This window comes from Trachinotus anak, unplaced genomic scaffold (assembly GCF_046630095.1).
Source record: "Trachinotus anak isolate AG129_WGS33_773 ecotype Australia unplaced genomic scaffold, CSIRO_AGI_Tana_v1 ptg000019l, whole genome shotgun sequence".
Classification (NCBI taxonomy): domain Eukaryota; kingdom Metazoa; phylum Chordata; class Actinopteri; order Carangiformes; family Carangidae; genus Trachinotus; species Trachinotus anak.
The window spans coordinates 12,731,782-12,745,296 of NW_027273870.1; the positions used below are offsets into that span (position 1 = coordinate 12,731,782).

A 13,515-nucleotide genomic window follows, 5' to 3' on the forward strand; every position below is an offset into this window, starting at 1 on the left:
AAAAACACTTGATCTATATTTGATTGGCTGGTTCCAGTAGACTTAATATAGACTTAATATACTTAAATTTGACTATTTTTGGCTCAAATAAATGAAAAATTAAATAATTAATTATTTCCTTACCAAAATTTAATTCCTGGCAGTGTGAAAACATTGCATTAACATATTCTATAAAACCTCTTTATATAGAGCTGCAGAGAGTAAGAGTGTGGTTGTCTCACTCATGGATTCATGACCTCTTTGTTTCTAAAATAAAATCCTCATCAGAAAAAAACATCCTCTGCATCATTCCTTTTTCAATCTGCCACTCACAAATACCCCAACCTTACATTGAGGGAGCTCTCCTTCTAATGCCTGAGGTAGAGAATATTTGGGGACATTAGTCATATGACTTACACATTCCTCAGTTTATCACACTATTCCGTGGTGTTTGCTTACTTCAGGCTTTGTCCAAAATTGTGTCTCTTACCTCAACAGCTGGCAAAGATGTCAATGAGACATCATACCATTTATGAGCAGGATGCAAAAAGTCACAAGTACAAATTAGTCTTTTAGCAATTGTAGCTACATATAATGTTTACCAACTGATATGACTGCAACTGTATTTGTTAATGTGATGTTAAGGAAGGCCACCTCATAATCTAAAATATGTTTTTTTTGTCATTGTCCAATTCTGTGTTGCCTCTGAATCAAGAATACTTTGGCTCCTTATGTAGAATATTCCCACACTGCACAGAGGGAGGTTTGAAATCATTGAACTTAAGATTGTGCAAATACTTGTAATTACACAAATGTTCTGTCTAATGTTTGACTGACATTTTAGTACAAAAGCTGATAGAGTCATTACAACTGCTTAAAACCATTCACACACATGAAGGCATACAACTGTGCAGAAAGACATGCTGGGTATGGAGGAACGGAGTACACAGGAAACAGCTCACAGGAGAACTGAGCTCAAAGCAGAGCCAGGATTTCATAGTCTACATAAAAAATTTCAATATTATGCTTGTGCTTGTGGTGACCTTGTCTGCCAAAAATAAAAATATCACATCGTCCCAAACCACTAAGACTCAGAGTCAGTCAAATATTACAATGTCAAAATAACAGTATCAAGGGAATAAGTAGAACAACAACAGTTAAATATGTGTTTCAAGGGGGGTTGTTACCACTTTGATGCTTAATGTTTCCTTCAAGCTTGAACATACTATATAGTATGACAACCAAGGGGAACTGGATTACTGCCCCGCTTGTAGATTGTTCACTGCAGTGACACTGACAGCTGTATAGAAACATTCAAATATAAGCGCTTAATATCAAACCAATTCGGAATTCAGAATTCAAAAGCCAGAAATCTAGACTTGACCAATGAATATTGTCAATTAAGACACAGCATGCAAAAACAAAAATAAAGCTACTTGGTCAAAATACAGAGAAAAATGCAATTGAACTCCAGAGTCAGCTCCAAAGCAGAAAAAACCCCCAAAACATACTTTCCTGATTTCTGTTTGAAAAGAAATCCAAGTGTGCTACTCTACAGGCAAAGGTAAATAAAGCCATTGTACATTTGGCTAAGGACAATATCAAAATCCACAGTAAATGTCATCAGAGCTGGCAAATGATAGAGGAGATGAAAGGGAAAAAACACAATATACTTCAGATATCCAAAATAAAAACGTTCTGAATAAACAAATAAATAAAATAACCTATTACTGATGCAGCCACAGCTCAACAGTACATGAAGAGAAAAGCAAAGATGAAGGGAGGATGACAAAAAGCCAGTGATGAGGAAAAGAAGAGAAAGGAGTACAGTACCTTTTACTCTAATGTCCGGATTGTGAGCTTTAAGAAGGAAGGAAGAAGAATGAAAAAGACAGACATAGAGAATTTAGTCCAGGAAAACAGAGAGAAGACTTGTAAAAACAACAGCAACCAAAAAAGCTATCCTGCTGATAGCTGATCACAGGAGTGATTCACCGGGCAAGTGAATGAAGAAAGCAGAGAGAGGTAAAAATTAAAAGATGTTCAGTGAAATGGAGAAAGGGAAAAAAGGGCAGTCAGAAAAAGAGAAGATCTGTATTATTCATCCACAAATTCATTTAAGCCACCGCAAACACCTCGAGCACGAGCACGGCATGCAAATTTTCAGGGTCCAAGATCAGGCCAACTACAATTAATACTTTATTTTCTTCTTAAACGCAAATTGCTCTTGCTTTTGAAAAACAAATCATTGGACATTATGAAAGATTTCTTCAGTTAATGAATATGCAATTACTTCTACAGGGGGAGTCACAGTTTCAAGAGGACTCTAACACAAGACGTACAAAGACCTCAGATCATCTGTGTAGCAAGTTATTATGACCCAAAGTTAAATTTTATTGTTAGGCGACATGTAGTGGCTGTAGTAATTATGACAGGAGCAGTGATGTAGTTTATTGAGCGACAAAGTCCATGACCATTCCACAAAGTTAACCACATTGTTATTATTGTATCCATGACAAAAAAGACTGTCTAATGTTGAGGAAGTACTTACTTCGACCCAAATCACCATCTTTTCCTAAACCTAACCAAGCCTTGGTACAGTCTGCGTGGTTATTATTAAAACCATGACAACCAAGGTCTGGCACGGTTGCTGCCATGGAGGTGCTATTTTAGGAGACATTCCTACAGGTCGTATCAGAGGGTCAAAAATAACGACCTGTGTGATTGTTTAGGTTGGAAGACTCCAAGCCTGCAATAACCCTCTCCCCAGCCACAAAATCCATCTAAACACTCTTAAAGGATTTATCCCAATTTCACTGTTGTTACGCTCTCTGCATCCTTCTCCATGTCTGTCAGCACTGTTTTTGAACAGAAATCTCACCGTAATGGCATTAAGAAGACCCCTCATTATGCCGTCTCTGCTTGTTCCCACTGAAGCAAACAATGCTGGCATAATGCTTCCACAGAGTGTGATTTTAGATAGCATGTGAGCATTCCAGAGTCAGAGGCATGACATGTAATCCAACAGTGGCTGCATCTGACGCCATGCCGGCTCTCAACGTAGATCTGGCTCTGTGACTACCTCTGCTACAGGCTTATTTACTTAACAACAATGGCCCCCAATCTTTTTCCTTACCTTTTATACAGAATAGCAAGGTAGAATAAAGACACAATACTCCTACCTTGAAACGGCTGTATAAATGGGGCTAGTATGTGTGTCTAAGTGACAACAACTGAAGTTAATTTGCAGCTCTTTCCCCGTGATCCTGTAACTGTCTGTTTGACAACAAATAGCTTTTTAAATGAAGGGTATGGTGGTCACTTACAACTTACTCTAGATACTCACTTAACAACAAAATCTAATTGTCAGTTGTGTAGATACCAAAATGTAGTGTTTCATCCGTCAACACTAAACAAGAGCTCTTCTCAAGTGGCTTGTGTATATGGTCATTTTTTGTACGTGGAAATGTAATAATTCTTTCTACTTATGAAGTAATTTTTGTCTATAATTGGGTCTTTAAAGCTATTAAAATCAAATTTTTTATCAAAAATCACTACAATAACCCACAATTTCACCTGACTCTATAGTTCTCTCAGTTCTAGGGAGCGTTTTAGTGATTTTCTGGAGAGCATTTTAGTATTTTTCAGCTCATTGTTTCTGTTTTATAGCCACAACTTTACTTTCAGTCTGACTGCTTTCGTAAGTGTCACCATCAGTTCTGCAGCAACTGCTTCCAGTGAAAAGCCTCGGAAAAAGAGTTCGCAACAGAATTAGCGTCAGAGTTAGCCACTAGTCACTTTTAGCAGCTAAGGAGCCCTCAGCTGTTTGTATGACATAAAGATTCGTATGTTGTTCGGAATCAAATTTTATTTTTCTCAATTCCCTTGGAGCAACCTTGATATAGACACTCATTTTTAGAAATACCTTCAAAATTACAAAAAGGATAGAACATTCTTATTGCACTAGCAGTGCTTTAAGAAAAACATTTAAAGAAAATAATCTTTTTAGGAGTGATTATAGACAGAAATTACCTGATAAATGGGGCTTTCAGCCTGATACAGCTGATTCAGCCTGTTTGGCTAATGTCAGGTAAGGATTTCCCCATGAGAGGCCAACCATGACTGATTCTAAAGGACAATTCCACTTTTTACAACCTGGATCTCATTTTTGCCAGTGGTACTATTGTAGCTCCAGTTTTATGGGATGACAAAAATAACTAACACAGTTATGGACATCCATATAATTAGCAGCAACATTTTCCTCTAATCTTGCCGTGGCAGCAGCCATAAAGAAAAGAGACTGTAATATATCTGTCATGGCTTCTTTCAAGTCCCATTAGTGAAGAAGGGTTTATCTACCACCAACTTTCAAGCATTTGTTCCTGGTTTCTTGAAGGCTGTGTAGTGGTGTATTACTGTTTTATCATGTCCCGTCATTTGTCCAAATCTTGAAGTAAATTAGACATGCTGTGTGTGTGTGTTTGAGTGTGTGTGCGTGGATGTAATATAATACACTCACCAATATTGCAGTGCTCCCCTGTCCATCCCTGGTCACACTCACACTTCCCCTCCTTACACACTCCATTCTTGCTGCACAGAGGGTGGCAGGCCTTCTGGTCACACACTGTCCCTGTCCATCCCTCCTCGCACCGACATACACCACCAAAACAGACTCCATGGCTGCCACAGTCCACTTCACACACCTCTGTTAGAGAAAAAAAAGAATTACATGCATTCAGATCATGTTCCAATATAAACAGTACAAACAACACTGTAAATATGCATAATTTGACATGTACATCATAGTTTGCACTGTCACATCACAAAGTGCACAGCTGCACATTTTAACTTAGCCACTGTCACTAATGGGCCAATAAAATATGTATATATTGTTTCATGCTAAAACAAACACACTTTCATGCTAAAAAGAAGTAGCTGATGTCAAACAGAATACAAATATCTGTGACCATGACAGGAGGACTGCTGTAGTATCAGTTTTGTTTATCATCTCATGTTTGCAAATAGGAAGACAGTTTGAGAACATGCTCTGCCTACATGTGGCTCTTTTGATGGTTACAAAAGAAAAAAGTTAGTATTATGTAAGATGGGCGATTGATGAGTTTGTGGTCTACAATAGAAGGAGATGAGTTGTACAGCTCTCGTTACTGGTACCTGCATTTCAACTGATGAGTGATTGTGCTGAAAGTTTGAAGTTACAAACTTTTGTGGTATTTCTGTTTCGGATAATTGAAAATTGCGAGTCACTGGCCTTCCAGGACACAGTCATCTTCCAGGCTTCCTCGGCTACTTTTCGAATTCAGCAGCCCACTGCATCGCCATGGTGTAAGGAGGGGCAACCCTAGTATTGCCACCATGTCCTTTAGGACCTCCTTGTGTGATTGGGGTGATAAGCCCTTGAGACCAAATGAGCAGATGACTACACAAAGAAGATGTTTTCCATTCTGAAAAAGTGCAGACTTGAGATTTTCAATTCAACACTTACTTAATAATATTTATCAATAAGAGCTGCTAAAGGCAGCACGGGATAGCAGTCCAGGCTCAGAAACCCATTCTCCTCTAAACCCTAATAACCTGTCTAAGCAACTTGATGAAAAAAAAATCAATTGAAAGGCAGACTTTTCCCACAAGTCTCTTCACCTGTATCTATGTATGTGCAGGGGACCTTGACTAAACTCTGTGATCCTACACTGTCTGTATGCTGTGCTGTGACTGTAAAAGGTGCTTAAGAAAAAGCATAATATATAGATTTACAAGTCAGTTTGTAAATCTATATACACACACACACACACACACACACACACACACACACACACACACACACACACACACACACACACACACTTTATGGTGACCCATCATCACCATTGAGAAAATGCATTACCTAGCCCCTATCCATCACAACTTAAACTTAAACCTATTTCTCCTATTTCTACCCCTACAACCAAACCTTAACCCTCAAATAGCCATTTAAACATGTTGGGTCATTTTGGTTCTCACAACTATAGTATCACAAGGCCAGCGCATTTCCTCTTGTCTTTGTTTTTATGTCAAGCCATCTGTTACTCATCTGTATCGGTGTTGTCGGTTTAGGTCTCTCTCTCCTTCTTTCATCTCCCTCCCTTGTTTCAGCAGCAGAAAATAGTTGTTGTAGCACCGCACAACTCTCATGAGAGAAGGTTGGGGTGGATTAATGGGTCAACAAAGCGTATGACTGTAATAACTGAGGCCACTGTTTGTTTCCACTTTCAGTGTTCAGTTTTGGTTGCCTTTCACCATAACCTCAATTATTCCCTGACCTTAATGTAGTAGTTTTTGTGCCTAAACAAACCAGAACTTTCCTATCACAATAACACCAAACAAATAACTTCACAAAAATGTGAATTTTGTAGCTGCCATTCACATTTTGGAAAGCACTGCCAAACGATGTTTCGTTGGAACATCAGATCAGAAAAACACTAACACAGGTAATTTGGAAGGGCAATAACAAACAATCAATTTTGTCATTTAGTTTTGCAGGACTTGAAAATCATGCTATGCAACCCTGTTGCTTTGCCAGATAAATTTTGGAGGAAATCTAATTGCTGCCTTTATGCCAATTTAAAGAGTGTAAAAAAACTTCAGTTTAGGGTTAATTGCTGGGATTGCAAATCACAGTACTTACACAATGAAACTTGACTTTGTCCCACATGCTGTTTGATGTAGGCAAACAAGACACGTTTTAAGGTTAGGGAAAGACAGTGGTTTTGGCTGATATTAAAAAAAAGTAAATTAGAATTTACACTTTAAATAATTATCCAAGACCACAATCTTATCCTGACCTTAGCCAAATGAGCTTCCCAAATATAATCACAATCATGATTTGTATCACAATCAACTTTTGCAGATTTTTTCATTCAATCAACAATACCATAGCAGAACACCGTGATGTTATAACTCTTTCAGTGAATCATTGAGTCATACTAGTTACTTTCTTGAAAAAGAGCAATTTTATCTACTGAGCACAGAACTTATAAATATCTGTTCTTTTTTTCCCTGTTGTCCAGACTGCTGTACTGAGTCATTCCACTGTCAAGAGATGGATCCCTTGTTTGCAGCTACTACAAACCACAGCTGCAGGGTGTCTAACACACCGCACATCATCTTGAGACCATAATACTTCTATCTTAGCTTCATGGCCATGGGTTAGTTTAAGAATTGATGTTACTGATCTTACTGAAATTTTAATGTGATTTATGTCACAGACCTTGAACCTCCTCACAGTTGAAGTATGGGATCCACAGGCAAGTTTCTCCTGGCTGTTTCAAACTCCTGACTAACTTGTAAAGGTGAATATTTTTTTGACACCAAGGTAGCCAAGTTGTAGAGGAGTATATTTACCTGTGAATATAAGCCTAGCTAAAGCACTATCATCATTTAAAGGCTCTATATTTAAGTTTTTGCTACTGCAACATAGTGAACGTTAACATCAAAACATCTGTTTACTTACAGGTCTAGAAGAAAAGTTGCAAGTTCAGCATCAGATTGAATTCCTTTATGAGCAAAACGTGGTCTCCTGCAGCTATTTTAACTTCTTTTCCTACTTCTACTGGAGCCCCACCCTGTCTTATAATGCTACTTTGTGATAGTGAGCCACTGTGGTGTCCAGTGGTGCCCTTAGTTCAGTAGCGGTGACCTGAGAGTGTATTCTAACCTCATCTTGTAAATACTACAATAGCTGAATCTCTTGGCAAGTGACCATCACCACCAGCACCCACTCCCTGCAAGAAACCACATTTGGTGGCAAAGAAAGCTTGCATATATCATCTTTAAATCACTCCTCAGAATTACAGGTTTTGCACAATTGATTGTCTTCACTTAATGTCTTATCAGTTGTGTTACAAGCTATGTATCCTATCATTTATGCCTGTTCCTGGGGACTCACAACTCTTAACACTGTTATCCTAATTGTTCTGCTCTGTAATTGCTTTTTGTTTTTATTTTATGCTGATCCCGCTCTTCTTCATCGCCTCTTAACAATTCTGTAAAGAACTTTAATAACTCTGTAAAGCATGGTGCAATGTTGCTTTTACATATGCCATAAAAATAAGGTGATATTGAACACGACACATACCTAAAGAGCAATCGGGCCCAGTCCAATTCTGGTCACAGGTACAAGTGCTGGTCTCTGCAATGTAGGTTCCATGACCTGAACACTGGTCCGGACACATGGCCTTGGCAATCTCACAGCTGGCTCCGCCCCAGCCTGGCTGACAGTGACACTCACCATGAATACACACCCCATGGGCTGAACAACTGGGGTCTATGCAGTCCACTGGAGAAAGAGATATGAAGAGACGGAGTTAAAAATATACTAAACAGAACATATGTACACATTGCATACTGTATATATTATATATACTGTATATGTATATTAACTGATTTTTGGCCTCTAGAGGGCAACAGAACAAGATGTATCTCGCCGTCTAATAGCCCTTTAGTGCGGAACTACAGTTTGTGAACCATTGTTCTACTTTATTACTATACAAGCGCACCTATGACACACACTGTACTATTCCACAGATAAGCTATTTGTGTCAGACAGAGCTAAGTGTAGGTGTGCTTGTATGCAAGTATACCGTAGTTCAACAGTTGAAAAAGTTTAGTTTCAAAGGAAAGGGCTGTTTGAGGGCAAGTTAAAGCAGTGAAAATATTGGCATCAAATAAACACAAGAACAGGAAGACTACGAAGAGGTTATTAATTGGAAACAAAGAAATACCATACACATAGAATTCATCATTACAGGGGCTAAATCACAAATATGGGCCGCCCCTTTAAAGTTGATGAGTTGATGAATCAGTGGCACTTTGTGAGTTGACTCACTAGATTTTTTCACTTAGGATGACGATTGATGATGAAGATTTTTGTAGATGAGATGAGAGATTTTGTATATGTAATGAAGAATAGACTTAAGTTATGATGTTGACTGTTTATAAAAACAAAAACTATAGATAAGAAAAAGCATGAAGCAGTTACAGTATGATTAATATATACATTGGTTAGAACTACTGACTGAAAGAATTCTGAAAATCCTGACTCAGGGACAGTTCTAGCACAAATACTGTTAAAAAAAGATATGATGAATGAAAAAAAAGAGCATGAAACTATATCTGCTTTAATTTGTAACATTTCATCCAGTATTTTTTAGCCTAAGGGTAAAAGTCATCTTTGCATGTTGTGAAAGTAGTTAACAGTGTGTGAAACTGAAACTTTCAGTAACTTTTATCTGGTGGTATATTAGCAGATGTAATTTAGTGAATTTCTCAGTGAAGTGTTGGAGATTACAGAGCTGAAGTGAAGGACAGAGTCAAACACCAAGCATCCCAGTTGATGGACCACCAAAGCAGAGCTAAAACACCAGTGCATCTCGTGCACTTGTACAAAATGCTTTTGTTTTAGATTTTTTTCCTCTCAGTAATGCTCACACATTTATGGCTTCGACTATTTCTTCCTTTATTGATTTCTTGCACAGACAAATGATCATTATATTTTTGTGATATTTTCAGTGAATTTCAAATTCTACATGGCATCTTTGAAATTATTTGCTGATTCAGCATCTCTAAATGGGATTATAACACACACACACACGAACACACACACACACACACACACACACACACAGGCTGCGTTGTTCAGGGCAAACACTCTCTCACTCATTTTCATTAGTGTGACCAGATTCAACTCATCTGAAACTATACTGGCTACTGTCCCCTGTTGTATGTATTTGCATATGTGAATGAGTGTGTGTGTATAGACAACATGTGCACGCCTTTGTGTCTACATTTGCACACACTTTCTTAACATGAATGTGTGCATCTTAAAAGAGATGAGGGTCAACCTCTCTGTGTTGTAGTATGTCAGATTGTATGTGTGTATGTGTGTGTGTGTGTGTGTGTGTGTGTGTGTGTGTGTGTGTGTGTGTCCAACCAGCAATAGTAGATTAGCATTGATCAGTTCAGATTAAATTAGTTTTGTGCATAGCTTGTGGGCTATCTTAGCCAACTGTCTGTCAGCAGTTGGACAGTAACCATGTATATGTTTGTCTGAGTGACAGAGAGATTAGAGTAAATTAATTTACCATGCAGCGACATCGCTATCTTAACAAACTACCTGTCAGCAGCCTCACCCTAGGGGAGAATTTAGCTACCACAAAAGCTGTAACAAAGATTAGTTGCTGAGTAACTCATTGTCTCACAAACTCATTGTCCTCTTTACAATAATTATGGGGGAAGGCATGACAACATAGACCTGACAACTTCCAGTATACTTCCATTTACATAATCAAAACAGTTACTTTAATTATCCACACCAACACTATATGACATTTACTAAGTGCCCTAACAGATCCCCATGAGCAACAATATGGGTTAAAAAGATGTAAACTTTGCAAATGATTGTGAATTGTTATCCAATTATGACGAACTGCATGTATGTTTCTGTTTTAAAAGTAAATGTCATGGATAGCCATAAATGTGGGTTAAATCAATTATTTAGGTTGACATTTAAATATGTACTGACATCTTCACCAAATTACAGCATCTCAATGACATGAAATGATGCAAAGCATTGTTAAAATGGTCAGGGCAGGGGAGCTTACTACTTCCAACAAAATAATACTTAAATAAACTCTTTTGTGTCTTTTCTTCGAAAAAAATTGTTCTTACCTTCCTCACAATTATCACCTTTGTAACCAGTATTACAGATGCAGGCGCCCATAATGCAGATGCCATGCCCTCCACAGTGGATGTCGATGCACTGGTTGGCGGGCACGTCACACTCAGTGCCTTTCCATCCGCTGTAGCACTGACAGCGTCCGCGGGAGTACTGGCCATTACCACTGCACAGCACTGGACAGGCAGCTGGACCAGGTACATGCAGGAAGATGGATCAGTTAGACATACTGGTTATATGAACTAGACAGTCAGACACTTGAACCAAAAAGCTCCCCTTAAGCTCCCTTAGTTAAAGTCTACTGTGTCTGCACCACGCAATCAACAAATTAGTCATAAACTAGAATTACCACCTCATGGTTGTTTGCCTCCACCAACCAAGCACAGTTTACATCCATGTCCAGAATCATATAATATATGTAGTAAAGACTTTGAGGGAATTTAATAAAAGGTATTAAGAGTACTTGCTACTGCTATAATTAGTGCTTGAATTCTTAAGCTATGACAATGTTTTGTGAGGTCACAGTCACCTTGACCTTTGACCAACTTAAGTTCAAGTGGACGTTCGTGCCAGATGTAATGGAAATCCCTCCAGGTGCTCCTTATATACTGTGTTCGCAAGAATGGGACAGACATGAGGTGACAGTGACGTTGACCTTTGACCTTTGACCACCAAAATTGAATTAGTTCATCCAAGTTCAAGAAAGCAAGTGACATGAAAATTCGTAGAAATTCCCTCAAGGCGCTACTGATATATCACATTCACAAGAATGGGATGGACGGACAGGGGGAACTCATAAACATAATGCTTTGGCCACTGCTGCGGCTGCTGTTGCCAAGGCATAAAAAGCATAATTTTATTTGGAACACATGATAAATCTAACAAATGACAGTCCATATACATGAATGACAAACGATTCCATTATGCCCTGGATGTAGTCATTTGTCACAGTAACCTTAAACTTTCAATTGTCCTGTGGCCATTCCTAGAGTTCTTATCTAGGAGTCCTTAGAGCCCATACAGCCGATTTATGGTCTCTCAGAACTAGTTCTTAAGACATGCTGTCTGACCACATTGGAAATCAAATGTTTACATAGTCATTCTACACCTCCACACTGCAAGGCAGAATGAAAAGCCATCTGTCATCAAGAGGGAGGAGATGTGATGTAGTGTAAAAACGAGGATAACGGCGCATATTTTCAGACGGAACACATTCATACTGTTGACTTCAGCTGTTCACACTGGAACAGCCACAAATGGCTGTGGAGCAAATGAAAGCTACCCAATCACAGCGTGAAGTGGGTGTGAACATAATGACGTCTGTTTTAGAATGTTACAAAAAACAGTTGACACAGAGAGATGTGGTGTTAGAGGTTTTACAGTGTGATCTGACCATTTCAAATGTAGTTTGGATACTGTACAAATTATGTTCTAGTTGTGCAACATCAAAGGCCTGTGGAATAAGAAGAGGAGAGGAGGCCCCACTGTGACTCATCCAAACAACCACCTGGTTTCAAAACAGTTTGCTTGGAGACTAATCTATTAAGAGCGAGATCACTGACCACTGTCACAACTTGAATTTAGGTTCAGCTTCTACAAGAGGTTAATACCAATGACTGATTACTATGATATTATTCAGGCTTTGTGTGCCTTCGGTGTGGTGGATAAGATGCAGCTTGATGGATTACAGCTTGTTAATATTGTAATACTATGGGAATATAAACTTATTCTGATGAGCCACAAGTGTTATGAATGTATTGAATATTGGTTAAACAAACAAAACATAAAATCAATATAAGTGCACAATATGATGCTAGGATTGAGCCAAATCTCAACCTGCAGGTCTGAGTGATGAGAAAACTGCCCTTCTTTCTAATGGCCACTAAATTTCAAGACATCAAGACATTTCTTTTTAAATTAAAATGTCTCTAAATAGTTAATGTTACCTTTTGTTAACTTTTCTAACATGTGCCTGAGTCTACAATTTGTCAACAATTGTAAAGTTTGAACTTAGGTCAGTGTATTCCTTTGATAAAAGAGGTGATAGGGAGAGAGCCCACAGACCAGAACAGTGACACCTTCAGAATGTGCAGGTCACACTCACTGCTGGGATAACAAGTTCCCAACAATTACTGGCTCTCTGTGGGAAGGGAGATGCTTGTGCGTGTGTGTTTTTTTTTTTTTTTTACCTCGAGAGCAGTCAGGCCCCAGAAATCCTGGGAAACAGTGGCATATTCCTGAGAGACAATCTCCATTTCCATGACAATTCTGAGGACACTCCATAATTGACTCTGATTGAGAGAGAGCGAGAGAGAGAGAGTGAGAGAGAGAGAGAGAGAGAGATTTAAAACCAGTGTTTATTTGCCACTGTGTACACTTATATATTTACATAGGTATCAAAATGACATCAGCACATGTCTAAAACTTGACTGACCCTCTAACACTCAGAAGCAGAACACTCCCCATAACCCCAAATCAGCTGAAAACTTCCTCCTCCAACTCACATACACCACCATGTTTGCATGTCCTAAAATAAGTGCAATAGCTGACATGCAACAGAAGAGCTGTTAAATGAGTGCACTCTGAAAAAACAGTATCTCTTTGGCTACAGAAGAGAAACTTTTCCGCTACAGCAGCATTAACAACAGAGATAAAGGAGTTCACAATTTTCCACAACCTTTCTCACACTTTTATTTAGTAGGCAAAATCGCTAAAGAGGAAGTGATTCTGTGGGTAACTGCTGCTGCCATGACAGAGATCTATTTAAGAACTTGGCACCAGTTGCCGACCACTGACCTACAGGGTAG

The 13,515-nt window shown here is 38.7% G+C and overlaps 1 protein-coding gene across 6 annotated transcripts in view; it reads right to left on the reverse strand.

Moving 5' to 3' along the window:
- Window positions 1-13,515, reverse strand: part of tenm3 (teneurin transmembrane protein 3) — a 310,851-nt gene that overhangs the window by 82,798 nt on the left and 214,538 nt on the right. For all 6 annotated transcript variants that reach the window (XM_071504949.1, XM_071504948.1, XM_071504950.1 and 3 more), the window contains 4 exons: window positions 12,898-12,999; window positions 10,702-10,896; window positions 8,111-8,311; window positions 4,499-4,684 (listed from right to left, as the gene is read on the reverse strand). In XM_071504949.1, coding sequence (XP_071361050.1) covers window positions 4,499-4,684; window positions 8,111-8,311; window positions 10,702-10,896; window positions 12,898-12,999 — 684 coding nt within the window. The remainder of the gene's footprint in view (window positions 1-4,498; window positions 4,685-8,110; window positions 8,312-10,701; window positions 10,897-12,897; window positions 13,000-13,515) is intronic.